The sequence below is a fragment of the Watersipora subatra genome, chromosome 1, assembly GCF_963576615.1.
Source record: "Watersipora subatra chromosome 1, tzWatSuba1.1, whole genome shotgun sequence".
In the NCBI taxonomy this organism is placed as follows: Eukaryota; Metazoa; Bryozoa; class Gymnolaemata; order Cheilostomatida; family Watersiporidae; genus Watersipora; species Watersipora subatra.
This window is the reverse complement of record NC_088708.1, coordinates 49,198,331-49,218,494: the sequence shown is the minus strand read 5'-3', so window position 1 is coordinate 49,218,494 and position 20,164 is coordinate 49,198,331. Positions and strand designations below refer to the sequence as shown.

General features: G+C 36.4%; 1 protein-coding gene across 1 annotated transcript in view; it reads left to right on the top strand.

Annotated features, from left to right (window-relative positions):
* The window catches only part of LOC137388470 (uncharacterized), a 77,812-nt gene extending 60,087 nt beyond the window's left edge, over positions 1-17,725 (top strand). The window contains exons 23-30 of the mRNA XM_068074959.1: positions 1,142-1,184; positions 5,452-5,555; positions 8,190-8,330; positions 9,952-10,170; positions 12,293-12,373; positions 14,053-14,179; positions 17,240-17,281; positions 17,676-17,725. Of these exons, the coding sequence (XP_067931060.1) occupies positions 1,142-1,184; positions 5,452-5,555; positions 8,190-8,330; positions 9,952-10,170; positions 12,293-12,373; positions 14,053-14,179; positions 17,240-17,281; positions 17,676-17,725 (807 nt within the window). The remainder of the gene's footprint in view (positions 1-1,141; positions 1,185-5,451; positions 5,556-8,189; positions 8,331-9,951; positions 10,171-12,292; positions 12,374-14,052; positions 14,180-17,239; positions 17,282-17,675) is intronic.
* Positions 17,726-20,164: the final 2,439 nt, after the last annotated feature.

Here is a 20,164-nt window from a genome sequence, read left to right as displayed (position 1 = left end):
AAATATACTGGAAAATTATAGTTAGGATCATAAAATTTTTTATTTGCATCACAATCATTTATGACCTACCAACAAATGAGTCGTATCGATTTTTTTCGCGATATCGTTTTAATAAAATTTGTTATTAAAACGAAGGCAGTGGGTAAAGATATTTAAAAGCTGTTACAAATGAAAGTGAAAATTCCGATCTAGCATCTTGTGCAAGAATTAATTTAATTGGTTTCTGCTGTTACTTAGCGACAGCTTTTGTAAACAAAGCCATATGAATGCCAGAATAGCGGCCTTTAAAGATTCTGACACACCTTACGCAATGCCGCAAAACGAGCCGTTAGGGTTCAAAGGGTTATGGTTCTCTGAATGCCAGGATGTTTCAAGATTGAAATCGACACAACTTGATTGCGGCTAAAATGTCCAGAACAAACATACATGAGAAATGATGTCCATAGTTTCTATAGGTGCAATAGTCCAAATCAGCTATTCTGTTCAAGTTGCAGCATTATGGGTCTCTATTCTGTCGCTCTCTTTGCAACTATAGACATCATAACCTCACCTTTGCTTGATCTGAGAGTTTAACTGTGATCAAGTTTTGTCGATTTTAATCTTGAAACAACCTGGTAGGCAGATCAATTCAAACATCAAAAGTAATAGCAAATGATAGAAAAATACCGATTCTTTCGGATTAAATTTACTAAAATTTTTTGCAAGTTCATCTTTAAATCATATTTTATATTAGTAAACTTTTATTTCTCTGCAACTCAAATGGTCATTTGATTCACAAGCTATGGTTCAATGTTTTAATGCTGGATTGTCTCCTTGCAAGGTGCTGAGAGGTTCTTCCATTTTTATCAGGATTACGACAACTCTTGCCTCATTTATTTCTGGCTACGTGCCATGTGGTTTATACGCTTTCCTTTCCTGCCCGCATGACAAGCCATTCTTCTGGTTTTCCATTTAATTTAAAGCCTTTACCCGGCATGACTGCGATTACCTTCCGCTATTATCGCTTCACCCTCTAAAGTCTAAATCATTGATTTGGTCTTTTATCAACTTCCTGCAAAACTGCGTGTCAGAAAGATTTGCAAAATAATATTTGCATATGAATGCCTTTATTAGCTTTACAAGTACGGTTAATCTCTTACAGTGGAAGACAGCGGATAGGATGGAGACAGAATTTGAAGACTTAGGTAAGTCCTTTTTGTTGTCTTTTGTGATTTGTCGAAAGCTTGCATTGATAGAGAAGTTTCTCATGTCATTTTAGTAGCTACACAAATGGACATCGCTCTCCACAATAAAATAAAAAATGAACACATGCGTTGACTCTACACACACGTTGATTAGGAGTGGTCAGGATTTGACAGTTATACATTGTTCATACAGATCTTAGTGTATAGCATGAGTAAAAGGTCCCTACTCACTTTTTTTTTAAATATTTTTGATTGGATTCTGATTCAATCATTCAAATACACTGATTTATCCTTTGTAGGCTACACATTGTTATGTTTATGACACCACATGGCAATACCATTATTTTTGTTTATTGATTTTGTGTGACAACATATGTAAAACACTTTTTTTTTATAAAAAACGATCATGGACTGTCCAATAAAAGTAATTACATACGTGTGTATCTATATACTATATTTCTCAAAGTTTGTCGTCTGTTTTTAGTATGTCCAGTTATAGCTATTACAATTCTGGAATTAAAATTCCACATTTTGCTGGACTTGAATTCACGAAGACTGCGAACGCAGTTTGATTATCCAGCTCCCTTAACCACGAGACCACGGAATCTCATACATTCACCCACTCTTACTACATAGCGTATACATCATTCTCTGTTTTCACACCAAAATGATGTAAACTCTATGAACTCTTTTAGCTCTATGAAGCACAATACTTTTTTGCCCTCGCCGTATTAGGGTTAATTTGTTTTCAGCAAAACGATATCAACAATAGACTCTCTCGAAATTAAAATTTGGTGATTAAATTCTATTAACTCTATGAAACACGATGCTTTTTTGCGTTTTCGTGAACTTCTATTTTTGGCTTTTGTAAAGTTTAATTGCTAAATCGCGGTGAAGGTCATTTCTTTTTACGTGGACAATTGTATTATCTCGAGTAGGGATGGCCTTTGCATTCTATTACCGTTCGGTCAGACAAAGACAGTACAATATCTCATTTTTACATTTGTACCAGTATCGAGAAGTACCAGTATCATCGTATTCAGAGTTTTGATTGATAGCTGCTGGTGGAACAGTAACTTTTTGTACACGCACTTCTATGCAAGAATTGTTATTATTAATTCAACATATTCAGAATCTTCATTTTGTTTTCTCAGTTTGTATTAATTGTATCATTACCGAATCGTCTTTTATTGTAATTGTAGCAAAACAGACTTAATTTAGCTATTACTTGCTAATTATTTCACATTTACATCTAAACCCTTTTATAGTCATAGTTTTTTGCGAAAAATTTGCCTCATGATATGAAGTTTAGAAATTGTTTGACGAAGTTTGAAAACCTTTACAGTTATTTTTATTTTCTCCCTTAATTTTAATTACACAAAACACTTTTTTCATGATATGTAGTTTGAAAGTTAGATTGGCAAATGTTGTTATATGTTAAATACAAATCAATTTTCTGTCCAAAGACTTTTTTTATTACTCGGGCAAAGCCGGGTTGTACAACTTGTATATAAATCTTAAAGTCTGTCATCTGTGTGTTCTTCAGTATGTCCGGCTATAACTATTAAAATCTTGGAACTAAAATTTCGCAGCGTGCTAAATTTGAACTCACGAAGATTGCAACTGTTGAAGATTGGTTTGTAGTCCAATTTGTCTAACCACGGGTCTAGGAAGGCTCTTCTGATTCATAGCTCGTGTCATATACACTATACCTTTTTCCTGGTTTCACACCCTAAATGACGTATCAATTGACACATTGTGCTTACGAGTTACGATGCCCCTGTTATAAATTATTTTTCGCCAAACGTTTTGCCCACGATGCTTTTTCGTCCTCGTCATACTAGTGTGCATTGGTTTTCCCGCCATGGATATCAACAAAAATTTCTCTTGAAATTAAAATTTGGCGATTTGTGTACAGATTATATACGTTATTAAGAGATGTAACGGATAACGTTGCTGGCCAGGGCGAGTTCACCGTTATCTGTTATGGTGAAAACAAACTCGCAAACAAATAAATGATAAACTTTTAGTTTAAAGTTTACTAAAATACGTGTTTAGTAAGCTAAACTTCATTTAAGTTAGATTCAACATTTATGTTACACGTCTGTCTCAAAGGTCAAACTTCTTCACGGTACGTTCCAAGTGTAGTGCATTGTAATGTTACATTTTTTTGCAGGTCGTAATCACAAAATGGTCTAAACTTATTGTAGATAATTATAGTTACTCAGGTTAATTTGTTACTATTTTTAATGATGATGATTTTATCAGGTTTTTGTAGTAGATAATTACTATTTCTATATCGCTCTATATGATATTTTCGCCTTATGATGCCGACACTGAAACGATCTAAAATCATATAATTGTATACCAATTAATTTTTTATTGTATCCGTAGCAAAAAAATTTTAGCCATTACTTGCTAATGATTTCACTCACATTCACATTTATACATCTGTTCGCTTTTATTTTTCCTCCTAATTTATTTCACCAAAACTCTCCGTTCATTATATGAAATTTAAAAGTTACAGTAGTTTGAAAAAGTTTGAAAACTTGAAAAAACCTTTGAATAAACCTTGAAAAACAGTTGTTTTATTTTTCCTCGTAATTAATTTGAACTGACAAAAACCACTTTTTTCATGATAGGAAGTTTTAAAATTTAGAATTGTAAATGTTGTATACATATATACAACATTTACCTATATATACAACATTGTTGTATATATACAACATTTACCATTCTAAATTTTTTTAGGATACAGAAATACATGCAGAAAGTTTATTTTATTTAACATACAGCTGTATATGTAAAATAAAATAGATTTTCTGCTCAAAGACTTTTTTATTACCCAAGCAACACAGGGTATTCCGCTAGTATATATACATACATACATACATACATGCCTGAAGTTCGGCGTTGTACTAGTATTAAAAACATCTTATAAACAGTGACAGGTAATGTATTTGCCTGCCACTTGCCATTTATCCTGGCACATTGCCAAATACTAACTTGATTATGCTACTATCCCTATTGCCTAACTCACTAACATGAGCCGAGAGAGCCAGCTTTAGTTGGGTTGGTTGCGTAACGCAGAATGCTATGTCTATTTTAACCTACATAATGGCTCATATCGCCTCAGAATTCAATGCATCTTATGTAGCTTAAACCATAACTGTCACGTACAAGTTTTATTGTAGATTTACTAGGTATATCAGACACACCGATTCCGATTTTGTACTCAAAATAAACATTGGTCCACTAACTTTAGAATAATGAAGGTTTTTTTACAGCGTTTTAATATCGGTCTCGAAAACAACACGGCACAACAAGCTCCGCCCATATATACGTGACGTAACCTAGCTTTTTAGCAACGGAAGTTGGGGATGTTTAGTCCGATTTAGAATGATAGAGATGAGTGTCTTAAAACCCATTATTATCTATATTCAGCCTTCAAAGTAATCTCAGTATTTTCTGAAAGCTAGTTAAGCTATTTAACATTGCATATTTAAAAATGAGCTCAAAAAAGCGGGATAACAATGCTAGCTTGTGATAAAATCGCGCATTTTTGAGCTCATTTTTCTCGGCGTTCAGCCTATTAAACATCATGTAACAGGCTACAAGCAATTTCCGAGTTCAAATCCAGCATGAAGCGGATATTTCATTCCAAAGTTTTAATAGCTATAGCTGGATACACCAAAGTACAGAATCAATGAAAAAACACAAATATTTAGATCTATACATTATAAAATTTACAGTATATATATTATGAAGGTTATAATATCTATATAATATAACATATAAATATGTTGCTTTTTATCTATTCCGATTAAGATGAAAAAATAGTCACAATTTTACAGAAATATAATTATTTAAATTTATATTTTCATTTAAAATGTTGATGGTTTCATAAATTAATTTTTGGGATGAATATAGTCCAAGTATATTATATTTACTCAGCTAGCTCACCAGCATATTATTGGAGTCATATACTAGTATTATTTGCTCAACTATGGATCACAGTCGCCTTTGCGGGATGTTGACTGATGGATTGAAGCAGGGCTGTCCGGTTGCAATGCTTACCTAATGTAAATTTAATATACTCTCACTGTCAATAACAGATATCCATGTATAACAGGCCTTCTATTTATCTTTACATACAAATTTTTAATTTGAAAGTTTGCTTTGTATATAGGTAAACACTCACCACATGCTAAGCGTGACAGGTTATATAGGGCTAAGATATGAATTCTATGTCCTTTTTCACTTGTAGTAATCGGAGACCCAGAGATTTTCAACAAGTTTATGAGAGCTCACAAGTGCTGCGATGTCATGCCCCAGAGTGCCAAACTCGTCGTATTTGACACTCAACTCAGTGTAAGTCTGCTCCTTGTGGGATGGTTCTCTTATCTAGAACAGTGTTTGAATATCTTCAATCCTTTTATTTTAAACTAATCTCTTCTACTAACAAAGATGTTAGCAAATTAAACTGCCATATAGTGAATGTTTAAATTTTGTAATTGAAACTCTAAGAGTTGTCTACTTTTTTCATTTTTCATTTAAACTTTCGACTAAACGTTTTATCTAGTTCTAAGACAAAAACTGTTCACTGTATGTCCTGGTTTATGAATAATATGTAATGCAGTGAATATATAATTATAACATATGATAATGATGAAGAGTTTGGATCGTATATGAAAGCCGAGGAACTGCACAAAAACTCACGATATCACGCATAACATCGCGCAAACTTATGATATTCACAAATATTTGTATTCTCATCTCAAGCGTCTTAACAGTTGACTCGATCTCTTGATCAGTGATGTACGAACTTGTTATTTTAAGGAATCTTTACCCTTTCTACTGGTCTTCAGGACGAGTGGTCTTTAGGATGAGTGGTCTTTAGGATGAGTAGTCTTTAGGACGAGTGGTCTTTAGGGCGAGTAGTCTTTAGAACGAATGGTCTTTAAGATGAGTGGTCTTTAGGGCGAGTGGTCTTTAGGGCGAGTGGTCTTTAGGGCGAGTGGTCTTTAGGACGAGTGGTCTTTAGGACGAGTGGTCTTTAGGACGAGTGGTTTTTAGGATGACGAGTGGTTTTTAGGATGACGAGTGGTTTTTAGGATGGCGAGTGGTTTTTAGGACGACGAGTGGTTTTTAGGACGACGAGTGGTTTTTAGGACGACGAGTGGTCTTTAGGACGACGAGTGGTCTTTAGGGCAAGTGGTCTTTAGAGCGAGTGGTCTTTAGCACGAGTGGTCTTTAGGATGACAGGTGGTTTTTAGGTCGGCGAATGGTTTTTAGGACGACGAGTAGTTTTTAGGACGACGAGTGGTTTTTAGGACGACGAGTGGTTTTTAGGACGACGAGTGTTCTTTAGGACGACGAGTGGTCTTTAGGACGAGTGGTCTTTAGGATGAGCAAACTGGCAGCCTATTTGGAGCTATGGAATGAAATAGTAATGATTATTACATTCTTCCTGTTGATAAATCGATGGACCAGCTCTTAGTTTAGCTGATAGGAATGTGCAAGCCTTGAGGTTATCTAGCGATATTGATCGTCTGCAGGTGCACCCAGTACCTTATTGACTCTATTATATGAGGCTGATTAGCTTCTACCTACATGTTCATTGTTGACGTCTATTATGTGGGCCTTGGTCTAATATACCACAGGATTTGCATGGGCGATTAATGGGTGGCAAAGTTCCAGAAGTAATTGTTAATTTCTTTTCTGATTGCTATGTTCTGCCTGTTAGTGCTGACTTAGTGAAGTTTGATGTTTTACATTCATTCTATAAAATTACTTTCCTTCGTGTTTACGCAATCTGGAATCATTTACATCTAATGAATTAGGAGACTTGGTATTGAGATGACAGTGCATAAATCATCTGTCTGTGGAGTGCTACTGCGATGTCACTTCCTGAGCACGAGTTTTAACGCAAGATGGCTTCAAAGTTATCACCTGCAAACACCACTAATCTGCAAGTTTTGCTCACTCTCTACACTATTTGGAAATTCTATAGCGCTTAACATGTAGAGCAACTTCTGCAGATTCAAATTATACATAGTAATACATTAGTTTCAAGTCTGTATTTCACTCTATGATATACAGTGTATGTTAGCATTTCAACTTTACTTTATCAGCAACAAGTTCTTGACATGTCCCTAAAATCTATTCCAAAACCTAGTTCCATCTTCCTTGCATTTCCTGTTCTGATTCTAGAGATACTTAAATGTGTCCATCAAAACTTGCCGAGTGTTTAATAAAGGATTGGGGTTGTCAAACTGTCTAGCGGCTGTCAACCGGTCGGCGAGGGTCTATGAATAACAGAACAGCGTTACTGTGTGACATTTAACCTTTCATATTTTTTAGATTTTTATTTTTAATCTCTCAGTCAGCTCAGGGCTTCAGCTCCCGCTCTCGTGACAGCTGTGGAAAGCTATCATTTCATTGGCTAGTTGTGATATATGTTTTAGTATTTAAACTACAATATCTTATTGGACTCCGGTCTACCAGACTGAACATTATGGCTTCTCACCATGTTCTTCTATATTAATCAATCAAGTGTGATACTCTGCATCTTTTTGTTTATCCTATTGATTTATCATTATTATGGCAAATAATCACTATTATAATTTCTAGTAAATTTGAAAAGTACAAAGTATGCTGACTTTAGCTGAGTTAACCACTGAAAGCATCGATACAATAGCATGCAGGCATTTGGATTCTATTACCGACACTGTTTAAAGCAACCATAAGCTTTGAACACATCAGTCTTTGCGTTTGTGTCTGCATTGGAGAAAACATCACCCGCATGTCATCAACCCTTTGACAGCCAAAATATTACTCTCGTGTAACCATTGGACATCATTGTCAATAGATACTCGTGAAGAGTCAACAGTTCATGTCGAGTTTATTATCCTTGTAATTCGAGTAACTGAGTCGGATTACTTACCAGATTACTTACCGTGTTGTCATTATCATTCTTATATTCATTCATTTCTGTTTCTTCAGGTGAAGAAAGCCTTTTATGCTTTGGTCTACAACAGCGTGCGAGCTGCCCCTCTCTGGGACAGCGCCTCACAAGAATTCATAGGCATGCTCACCATCTCGGACTTTATCTACGTACTTACCAAGTACTACAAAACACCAAAGGTAATTACATTGAAAAGTATATCCATAAGGAATTGTACGCTAGTAAACAAAAGGTCATCGAGAGGTTAAATATAAGTCGGAGGAAAACATTGTATCAGGCTATTATAGGTCAGCCCTAGCCATAAAAATAAAAATGCACTTTCTTGGCATCCAGTTATACTCTCCTCTAGGAATACATAAAATGAGATGTTTATGAGTGTTATCAAGTCACATATAATTGTCATATTGTTTTGTTTTCCTACCAAACTTACCGAACCAGCCCCTTTCAACATTACCACACGCTTTGACTATGGGAAAATGTTACCTTTTTTAGTGAGCAACTATATTGGGAATTTTTGTTTGTTTGTGCATTTGTGATATCTTACTAGATTAGAACAGAAACAGACAGTCTGCGAAAGGCTTTGTATCTTCTGCTAGCATAATTAAGTCTTTTCAAGTTAGCGACAAACAATAATATGTTCTAGAGTGATACGCCTGTTAAACTAGTTTTGTCAGGTCTCCATGATTATTTTCTCATTAGAATATGGCGTAGAGAAGTTACTACCTATTGTCGACCAGGCTTGTGTCTTGTATTCTACCCTGGGAATGTAAATCACGTGTCTACTATGAGTAGCGCTGCTCGAGGGCTGGATTCTTGTTCTCATACTTATCATAAAGACATTTATTTATTTGTTTGGTTTTATGCAACGCGGCGAAGAAGCGATTTGTGCAGCGGATGTGGGAATATAATTGCTATTTGCGAATTTGGCGATCACTTTGATAAATGGGTGTCGTCTTACGGCTTTGTCTATTCACTTTGCCAAATGTCTTCCTTTGTAAGATTGCATTGAGGACTGCTATAAAAGTATTTGTAGTTTTACCAGGGTAGTTATGGCGTCATTTGCTTTCCATTGCCTGGCATTTGTTTTATGTGTTTGCTCCTTCAATGGGAGCCAATCGGCTAACCATCTGTCTGGCTAGAGTTATCTCCTTGTGTTTTATCAGCGCTTTTTTAAATGAAAACTTTTGGAAGTTTTAAAAAGAAAAATTTAACAGTATACCTTATTACAATGTGAGCCACTAGTTACATACTCGCCACATGACCTCAGGAGTAACTTTGTGTGATTAGGAGTTATTGCCTCTTTTACAAAAACCATCGTTACTCTCTTTCAGCATGTATTTTTACGTTTTTGGCGACATTTGTCCTCAAGCTCGTCAAGTTTTACCTGTGCTAAGCTATTATTACCTGCAATATTTTTTCTATTTTGTCATTATAGCTACACTGTTTTGCTTATTCTAAGCCAAATTAGTCTGGGGGTATCGTGCTTATTTTAGGCCACCATGACTGATAGGCAAGGGAGCTGCCGTGTTGTAGTGGTTAGCTTTATGGGCTGCCAACCGGCTGGCCAATAGCTCGAGCCGCTACGAGATGTCAGGAATGGCATCCATCCAGTCTTAAATTAATCCCGAGCTAAGGGAGACAATCCTGACAGAAAAGCTAAGGCAAGCAACGGGAGCACCTCCCAAGAGAACTCATAAAATGTCTTATCCAAGAAATTGGAGAAGGCCATGACATGAGGTACTTGCCTACTACAGAGAACTGTTAGCTAACCCCTAGTCTCGGATGTTGCTCTCCTTTTAGGCTACCATAACCGAGTTGGAGGAACACAGAATATCGACATGGCGCAGCTCACTTTCTGATAAGTACAATAACTTCATATCTATCTACCCTGATGCCAGCTTACACGACGCGGTAGCGACCCTTCTCCATACCAAGGTTCACAGGCTACCCATCATTGACCCTCTCACTGGAAATGCCATTTATATCCTCACGCACAAGAGAGTTCTCAAATATCTATTTGTAAGTACAGTGCACCCCCGAGTTATGATTACTCTGTTAAACGGGTTTTTGGCTTTACGATGTGGAACACAATGTTTTTTCGCCCTCTGGCATACAAGATTTTTTCGCCATACGACATCAATAAAAAGTTTTCTCGAAATTCAAATTTAGCAGTCGGTGTGCTACTGTAAATACGTCGGAATAATGAAGATGCTGATATGCTATTTGCCGAAATCTCTCCCACAACGCCAGAAAGAGATACGATGCCGCTACCTCAGTTCAGCATTATTCGTTATAAGTTATAGTGAAAACAAAACCGGAAACAGGTGATAAAACTTTAGCCGATAGCAAAATTAGAGTTTAGATTAGTAAAAAACATACTAAAACTTAGCTTCAAGTGCGAGTTTAGCAAAATAAATTCATTTAAGTTATATTCAACATTTATGTTATACGTTTGTCTCGAAGGTAGAACTGCCCACAGTACGTACTGTACATTGTAACATTACCTTTTATTGCAGATCATAACCACTAGATACACTAAAGTTACTGTAGGTAACTATGGTTACTAAGGTTAGCGTACTACTGTGTTACTACTTTTTATTGTGTACAATACGAGTATAAAATTTCGATTATTTTTACCAGGGGGTGTTTGCACTATGTGGTGATATTTACAATGGGTTTTTATACCCCTCGATACGAGGAATACACTGGAACGAATGAATGTCATATGGCAAGGGTCCACTGTATAAGCGATGCTTACAGCTGTGTTTGTGCAGAAATATTGATATTCTAGAATGTTTCTTTCTCTTCCATTTCATGCTGCTTTGCTGAAGACAACTGATTGCCGCTCAAATGTATTAATTTCTCTGCAGTATTTGTTATTGGCACTCCCCTGAATCTACTCATTTCCGAACTATTTTGAATGCTTGTTTTGATTTCTAATTATGTCAGAATGAAAGGCCTTTCAATGATTATGTTGCAATTATTGATTGGCAGTCTGTAACTGCGATGACTGCTCTAGTAATACTAACCGCGTCCAGGGTATGTAGGCTGTGACCAATCAGATGGCGAGAAGGGAAGGATTGACCTATGAGCCGGCCTCAGTAATCTATTGCGCAAACGATTGCTTTGCGAATAAATGTAGCCGAGCGTTTGTTTGTTGATTGGAGCTCGATATACATGGGAAATAACAAAGCCCTTCATGTGTCTTCTTGAGGCACTCCACTTTTTTTATCCACTATTAGCATAACACTCAATACAACCCTACAAGCTTATCCCACCGTCTGAATACCACACAGGAGTGTATGACGATATTATCAACTTGTTTACTCATGTAGACTCTTGCTTCCATCCCTATGACGATATCTAACATGAGCGATTGTCACAGTTTCATCGTCTTGCTATTAATTTTGCTGAAAAACTTGAATACATATTTCTATATATTTTTTCTACATAATTTAAAAGTCAATTTTTCAAGGTTAAATGTGCTTCTTCAAGAAAATTGGCTTCCTGACTTGATGGAGAAATCTTTTTTGGACTAATGCATGGTACATTACTGCTGTGCGATATGACACCACATGCCAAAACGATATATTGGCCCTGTGAACTATCGATATCGTTCAGTATCAAAACTTTGGAGTTATGCTCTCTCGGTATAGATTATTGAGACGGTTCACCAAAAAATACAAAAATATGACGGTGATAATCGTGTCCAAATACAAAAAAGTTAGGAGTTGTCTTTTCTCTCTAACTTTATTTGAGAAACTTCTATGAAACTTCTTCTACCTCGCCGGTCCGTTTCTGGAGGATTCTCAAAGACAAAGGAAATCCGCGAACTCGCAAATAAGTTTTCAGGTACTAGTGCTGTGCCGATAGTGAGTCACGGAATCCGGCGGCAATCGATGTTGGTTCTGCCAATTAAACACAGATATTTATCGTTTTGACATGATATCAAAACTGTCGAGATAGCCAATTACAGAATCGACCTACAAAACGCCCCAAAATGATATCGTCCCACACAAAATCGACACCTATCGTGCAATATCGTTTTATCGTGCAGCACTATGGTACGTGTATGATGTAACAATAGCAGTAGTTAAAATGTAAGTAGATAGTCTTACTTACAGAATTTCTTCTAATGTAGATGAGGCGGCTTCCATCACCTCCCTATATGAGTCAATCTATTGAAGAACTTAAACTAGGAACGATGACAAACATTGTGACTGTGAGTATATGTGATACCTTTCCATCTGTTTAAGGCTGGCTAGAGGTCTAGTTCTAGAGGTCTAGTTCTAGAGGTCTAGTTCTAGAGGTCTAGTTCTAGAGGTCTAGCTCTAGAGGTTTAGTTCTAGAGGTCTAGTTCTAGAGGTCCAGTTCTAGAGATCTATTTCTAGAGGTCTAGTTGCAAACTAGCCTGAAATTGGTGATTTGATAAGTTGGTATGCTATGTGTACACTAACTGGTATGATATGTATACGATAGCTGGTACACTATGTGTGCATTAGTTGGTATTCTATGTGTACACTAACTGGTATGATATGTATACGATAGCTGGTACACTATGTGTGCATTAGTTGGTATGCTATGTGTACACTAACTGGTATGATATGTATACGATAGCTGGTACACTATGTGTGCATTAGTTGGTATGCTATGTGTACACTAACTGGTATGCTATGTGTACACTAACTGGTATGATATGTATACGATAGCTGGTATGCTATGTGTACACTAGCTGGTATGCTATGTGTACACTAACTGGTATGCTATGTGTACGATAGCTGGTATGCTATTTGTGCACTAGCTAGTATGAAATATCGGCGTGAGAATGCTATTCCGCTATAATACACTATTTATATAGTGTTTGTCGATAGATACTCTGCTAGCCAGACGAGACTCACTTTAATCTTTTCAACTTACTGGATGATTTAGATTCCAATACAAACAACGTAAATGGCTTATGGTGTGATGGCACAATATGACACCAGCATTTGATGGTTTATGGTTAAGTGAAATTTAATGGAAATTTTGGATCAAGTGATAGGGTTTGCTGTCCAACAAAAAATTTGAACCAATCAAAAATGCTGTAAATAGCACATTGTGCTGCATATTCCAGGTTTAAACTATGGAATCATTTACACCAAATAATCACCGTGGGGAAAACTCCAACAGTGGCCACCTAATCCATATCTTGATTTTTTGTACACTTTTGTTATTGCTGACATAAATGCTGCCTAGGCCTGTCTGAACAAATTCAGTTATTGGTAGCTTTGATGGACACGAAAAATCCTTAGTGATTTTAGCAGCAACGAACCTCTAAATCACTACTGAAATTGCAAATATTTTGACTTGTAAAAATCTTACCTCTATCACTGGTGTTTATTTTAATACTTACCTTTGGTGTGCACGTTTCATAGCGAGTGTTGAATGTGTTTGGGTGACATCGCACCATAACATTATTTATCTATCTATATATCGTTATTCAGCATTTGTAGTGATTGCTTGTGTGTGTTCTCATGTATGCTCACACTTATATGTACAAATGTATGGCCACACTTGTGTGAGTATGCTACTCGCTGTCAATGCAGTGTTGTTGGATATTGCAGTCACTCCATCATATTTTGGTTGGCGCTGCCAACAAACTGAAGTGATTCAGTACTGAAACTCATGCAATTCATGGTTTAACATTCTAGGAACTTGCTGAATTCCGTAAGATAAAAAATTTCTATCAGTTTGACTGTTATCAAGATAGTGTTTTTCGTTTATTCACCTGAGCTGAACGGGTTTCTAGGCCTGACAGTGAAGGATAACTCTCATTTATTAATTTACTGCCAAACATTTTCAGCGTTTTACGCGGTGGCTCCTTTATTTTTCAAGCTATCAGGATGTTGTTATATGTATCAGGTTACCATGGATACAAGACTTATAGATGCACTCAACATGTTTGTGGAGAGGAGGGTGTCTGCCTTGCCAGTGCTGAATGCGCAGGACCAGGTGGAAAACATCTATGCCAAGTTTGATGTTATTGTAAGTCTTAGCAGTGTTCAATCTAAATTGGATTAATTTTAATTAAATTACTTCAGTAAATCTAAATATATTCCAAAATTGATGATATAATGAAACGTTTTGTTTTACAACACGCTAAATGATAGAGTTTGTTAGAGAGGGAATGTCTGGCTGTGTATTAAGTGGAGAGAAGTGCTCTGTTTGTATTAAGGCATCCTTTCCACAAATGCTGGTCAAGTTGTTATGTTTGTTTGTGGTTTGTGGGAGTTAAAAATAATATGTTTATAATCATGTGCATTTGAATACTCAGGCTTTATTGTCACTCACAACTTGATCTCCTCATTATAGACACTTACTGGTCTACCACTCGCGCTTGGCAAGGGTTCACGTGTCGGTCAACTCTGGCATTGCGACATCCAGTTAATCCATTACAATATGACAGTCCAGCTCAACATCTAGAGCAAAACTAACTTTTTTAGAATTTACCATTCATTTTATCAGCGATTATAAACAAAAGTATTACAACACGAATCACTTTAAAACTGCTACATAAAGTTTACAGTAATAGGCTCCTTTCTGGTATTTTAACCAATGTGCAGGATTGTTTCTCATTCTCAATAAATTTGCCATACTGTGAAGTTGTAAACTGATAACACAATAAATTATAACTACTGCTGCGGTAGGCTTTTCAAAATTTTCAAAATTATTTCATAAATATTTGGGTTATTGCAAGTAAGTACATAATCTAGGAGAGTGGGGTAAACCGATGTGTCTACCCCTTGAATATGCTATATTTAGCATTGCTATGGATGTCTTTGCTATAGCAGTCTATGCTATATTTTGCTTTGCTATAATGAGTATTGCTATGGTTCACTTCACTTACTCGGAATACTGTAAGCATTTTTGCTTTTGTTTTAGAATTTGGCTGCAGACAAATCATACAATGACCTTGAGGTTCCAATTTCGCATGCCATCAGTATGAGGAGAACACCAACAGAAGGGGTTCATTCTTGTCGTAGAACTGACTCTCTTCAGGATGTCGTTGAAAAATTTGTTTCTACAGAGGTATCTTGCACTCTGCTATATTTGCTCATATATTAAACACCAAATATGTTTCTCAGTTCCGACCATAAACACAACATAGTCAACAACTTGAAGATTTATCTTCTCTTTCTCTTGTAATATGTAATACGAAAAGGAGCTGTTTGTATGCTAACTGAGTGTTTCATTTATGCTTGATGATGAGATGTTTAAACCAAATATTTCTGGATACTTCAGGTGCACAGGCTAATTATTGTGGATGAAGACAACAGGCTAGATGGAATCATATCTCTTTCAGATGTGCTCAGCTATCTTATACGCAAGGACCGGCATTCATCTGATAGTTTCAGTAACATAAGCTGCTCTGGTATGTCACCTGCCGTAACATGTCGTATGACAATATGTCACCTGTCCTAATGTGTCATGTGTCACGTTCTTCCAAATGTATTTTTAGTCAGCAACTTTTGTTGGTGTGCACTCCTCGGAATATTCCTAAGAATCAATGCTTTGTTGTTGGCTGTCGCAGTCGCATCATTTTGCCATTTTAACTCGAATTTTTAGGTAAATGTGAAGACCTTTTGAGATACATGTATATGATATTATGTTCTTTGATATACCTGGGTTTTATCAAGCTCAAAGTCATTTACGGAGGATGGTTTGAGATTGTGTTTTTGCGAAGAACTGCACATCATTGAAATTTAGTAAAAGCGAAAACATTGTTTGATAATGCAATGATCATTCAGCTTTTCTCCGAATAAAATAATAATTATTTTTACTATTTAACGCGATATGTAAAGATGTATTGCGGGAAAAATGTGATTTAGACTGTACTCCAAAGACACTAAGCATGCAAGATGTTATTAGAAGTTTCATGTGTAAAGTTCTGATTACTTTTACACTTCAGATTTAAAAATATTGTAAAACAGTTCGAACAATAAATAATAAAAACTATAGATTGTACATAAATATAGAGAGTTTTAGGAAGCCTTAGCGGGTCTATTTACCGGATTGTCTCTATAGTTATGCTATTGAGAATGCAAACCAATACAAATTATTGTCCAGCTTTCTTTGTACCTATAACTGGGTCAAAAAGTATGTTTAAACTGTCTCCAAATCTTTACTATAATTTGAGCTGTGTCTGTTTGTCCGTCTGTCCAAAGCCACGCTAAGAACGTTAGTAAAAAGATTGCATCATGTAGGGATCGAACCTAGATATTTGGGTTCCAAGCCAAGTGCACAACTATCTACACCATGTGGCCACCTCTCCACATCTATCAATAGTTATACACGTAGCTATTACACATGACAATCTCTCATGGCACACGAGACTGTCTACTAGCAGTATTCTATAAAAGATGTTTTAGAAGCTTTTTGTGATTATTACAAGTTTTCTCAATCATGGCAGCAAAAAGCTTTTGCTGCCATGATGTTCGTTCAAGTTTGTGCTGGATACTCCACTCTGTAATTTTGATTCAAATTTGGAAATAAAAGTCGAGTTGGAGCTACCAATATTTCAATTTTAGTAAAATCTTTGTACCTTCATGTCAAGTTAGTAATGAGAAGACGATTCTATCAGTAATTTTAATCTACACTGTTAATCAATTTTTGCAATTGACCTCATATCAGTCATGTTGGCGCTAAAGGTTGCAGCTTTTGCCAAAATTGGTGCATTTCCGTTCGTTAGTCTTTGATATATTGGAATGAAACATAGCATATTGGCGCTCGCCTCTACATTATTTAGTCAGTTGTTAACATGTTTTGGCACACGTAGCTAACTATACATGGATGATAGTTGATATTTGTGTGGCCACTCTAAATAAGGTTTTTTTTCTGCTTACAGAAGACGTGTTTGAAAACAATTCCAACCGTACCAGCAGCGGCTCTGAGGATGTGAGCATGAGCCTCTCGGATCTAGTCATACAGCAGCCCAGTCTCGCTTCTTGTGAGTTGTGCCCTCTTTCCCATTCCTTTAGCCTCGGCAGCTTCCTTTCAACTTCAGGCACTATTTAGTCTTAATCTATCTTTAGTCTCAGGAATTCATTAGCTTCAACACTCCTTAGCCTTAGTGTTAGCATAGAATTAGGAGGTAAGTTGTATATAGCGTATGTAACACCTACCGCTTCAGATGGTCAGTTTTATGAAGTTTTAAGTTTATACCGTAAATTGAAATAGCTATCTCTTTTCCAATTACCTTTCTGCAACTGTTGCTGTCATGTGGTTAACTCAGATCCTCTCTAGTAATAAATTCCACTACTTTTAGGTAGCTTCGTTGCCAGCTAAATATTTTGCCTATTCGTCACTCTTCTAGTAATGAATAAACCACAGCCATCATGCTGTTGCTCATATCTGGTTGATGCTGTTGTAAATTTTAATGTCTCATTTCTAACAGAACTCGGTTAGTCTTAGCTTACTCATAAAAACACCCTCTAGCATTGCTTTTATATGATTCTTGGTAATCTACTCTCATTTGGCTTTTCTAGGCAATGACAAAATGGATGTCTTCCCATCAGGACCAGTGGCAGCCATATAAGTCCCTTGCAAGGCCATGAGAAAAACACAGCCACAGCTCTAATCCCCTCGTTGTAGTATAAACTGGCAGGGGACAAATAACTCTTAGCTCATCCCTTTTAATAGAGCCTCACAAGTTCTATAATGTAATGTTTAGTTTTATTTTTGACACTTGTAGTATATACCAGCAGTTCTATAGAAGGTGTAAGATATTAAGACTCGTTTCTACCAACTTTGGTTTTAGCGGTATGGATATTTTAAGACACGATGATCCGGTGGTTTCTATAATATTGAGGTCAACTTCCTTTTCTATCATGTTGTATTTACGTGACGTAACATATGTAGATAGTCTAACCGTGTGTAGAATGCTTCCCAAATACCGTATATTTAATACGTGCAATGTAGAGGGTGTAGACCTATGTGATGTTAGTAAAGGCCACTGCTAGCTCAACATTTGCAAACGCCGTACCGTCCTATCTAATATCGTACTAGACGAGACAGACTGTTGTCATGTCTCTCCGCTTGACTTCTCGCCGCTTCCTCTGCCTATAAGCAGTCAACACACTCGATGCAGTTTGATTTTCTGTTACTCGTTCCCGCGGTACTGTACTAACATACATGTACATATTTCAGTGCGTCTTTTTTATCGATACAGTTAATGTTCATTTATTGTTTTTAGCTATTGATATATGTTATTGATTTCTTTTTATTAAAATCGACTTTTTATTAAAAAATAGTTTGTCGATACATTGTATATGTTATGAATTGTTTCACTTTTTTCCATGAATATGTTTGATCAGAATGTACATAGGTTTACTTTTATAAATTCTAACTTTTATGAATAAAGCGTATTCTTCCGTTACACGCTCGAGACATTCTCACTGTATGAACAACGTGTTCTCTCTAAATCAGTTGATGTAAATTTGGGTTCATATTGAGACGTTGGAGGTTAAACTAGCAAGAACAACTTACCACATTGTGAGAGAATGCTCGCAATTGGATGAAGCTTGAGAATGGATGAGACTGTATGAATACCTTCTTACATTTAAGCAAGACAAAAAATGTATATTATGATTGTCAATATACGGTAAGTGATGAGTTTGAAATATTGTCTGCATTCATTTGCAATATGTAAATTCTTGAAAAAACATTTGTCTAGCGGCTGTCGACGGTTGGTGAGGATCTATAGATAACAGAACAGTGTTGCTGCATGACATTTAACCTTTCATATGCTTGAGATCTTTGTTTAATATTTCATGTCAGCTCAAGGTTTCAGCTCCTGCTCTCGTAACAAATACAGAAAGATATAATTTCATTGGTTATTTCATAGGTCATAGTATTTAGATAGCAATATCTTATTGGGCTTGTATCTACCATACTGAACATGATGGCTTCTCAGCAAATCAATAGCACTTGATTAATATTAACTAATCAAGTTTAATGCACTCCATCATTATATTTATCCTTTTGATTTAATCATTATTATTGCAAATTAACAATATTATTATAATTTCTGTTAAATTCGAAAAGTACAAAATATTGGCTCTAGCAGAATTACCACCGAGGGCGCCGATACATTAGCACCCAGGCATTTGGATTCCGTCATCGACGCAGTCGTAAAGTAATAGCTTTGTATGGTGGAGAGCATTTCAGTTGTTGGCTACTAGAGCTGTGATTATAATTTCACAAAAAGAATTAGTAAATACTTTCCAGGTGTATGCTAGCATATAAAATGTCATCAAGACTCCCTTACCAATTATTTTTGTAAACTCGGCCCTACAGCCATTGCCCTGTCGCAACCTAACAATTCTACTAGCAGCCGTGTATATATGTAAGCTGCTCCACTATGCAGTACACTACTATGCAGTTCACCACTATGCAGTACACCACTATGCAGTACACCACGGTGCAGTACACCACTATGCAGTACACCACTATGCAGTACACCACTGTGCAGTACACCGCTATGCAGTACACCACTGTGCAGTACACCACCATGCAGTACACCACCATGCAGTACACCACTATCAGTAAACCTAGTGATGTACTGTATCCTGTCTGTAATGTTCCGTTATAAATACGTAATTATTTAAACTGAAAAAAGCCAAACTTGCAATATTAGAGGAATACGCAAGCTCAGATTTTTGAACTTAGAGCTGTGCTGTGAGATGACAAGCTGATCAAGGAAATACTTCTATTTGTTGGTTTTGCATGCTAGCTGAGTCAGTATCTGACTTTGTCAATCGACTTGTGTGAAGCAAATAACTGCCAGTGATCTTCAGTTCAGTGACCTCTTGCTCTAAACACAGAAAAAAAATCTAATGTAATCTGCTGCCTCTCTAGAGTGACAGCTGCCTGAGTCTGTCTCAAATTACTACATCAACTCCATCTGTAAACCATTCTGACGATAAACCCTACTGTCGAGGTACTTTGTTAACCATGAAAGCTTACCCAAAAAGCT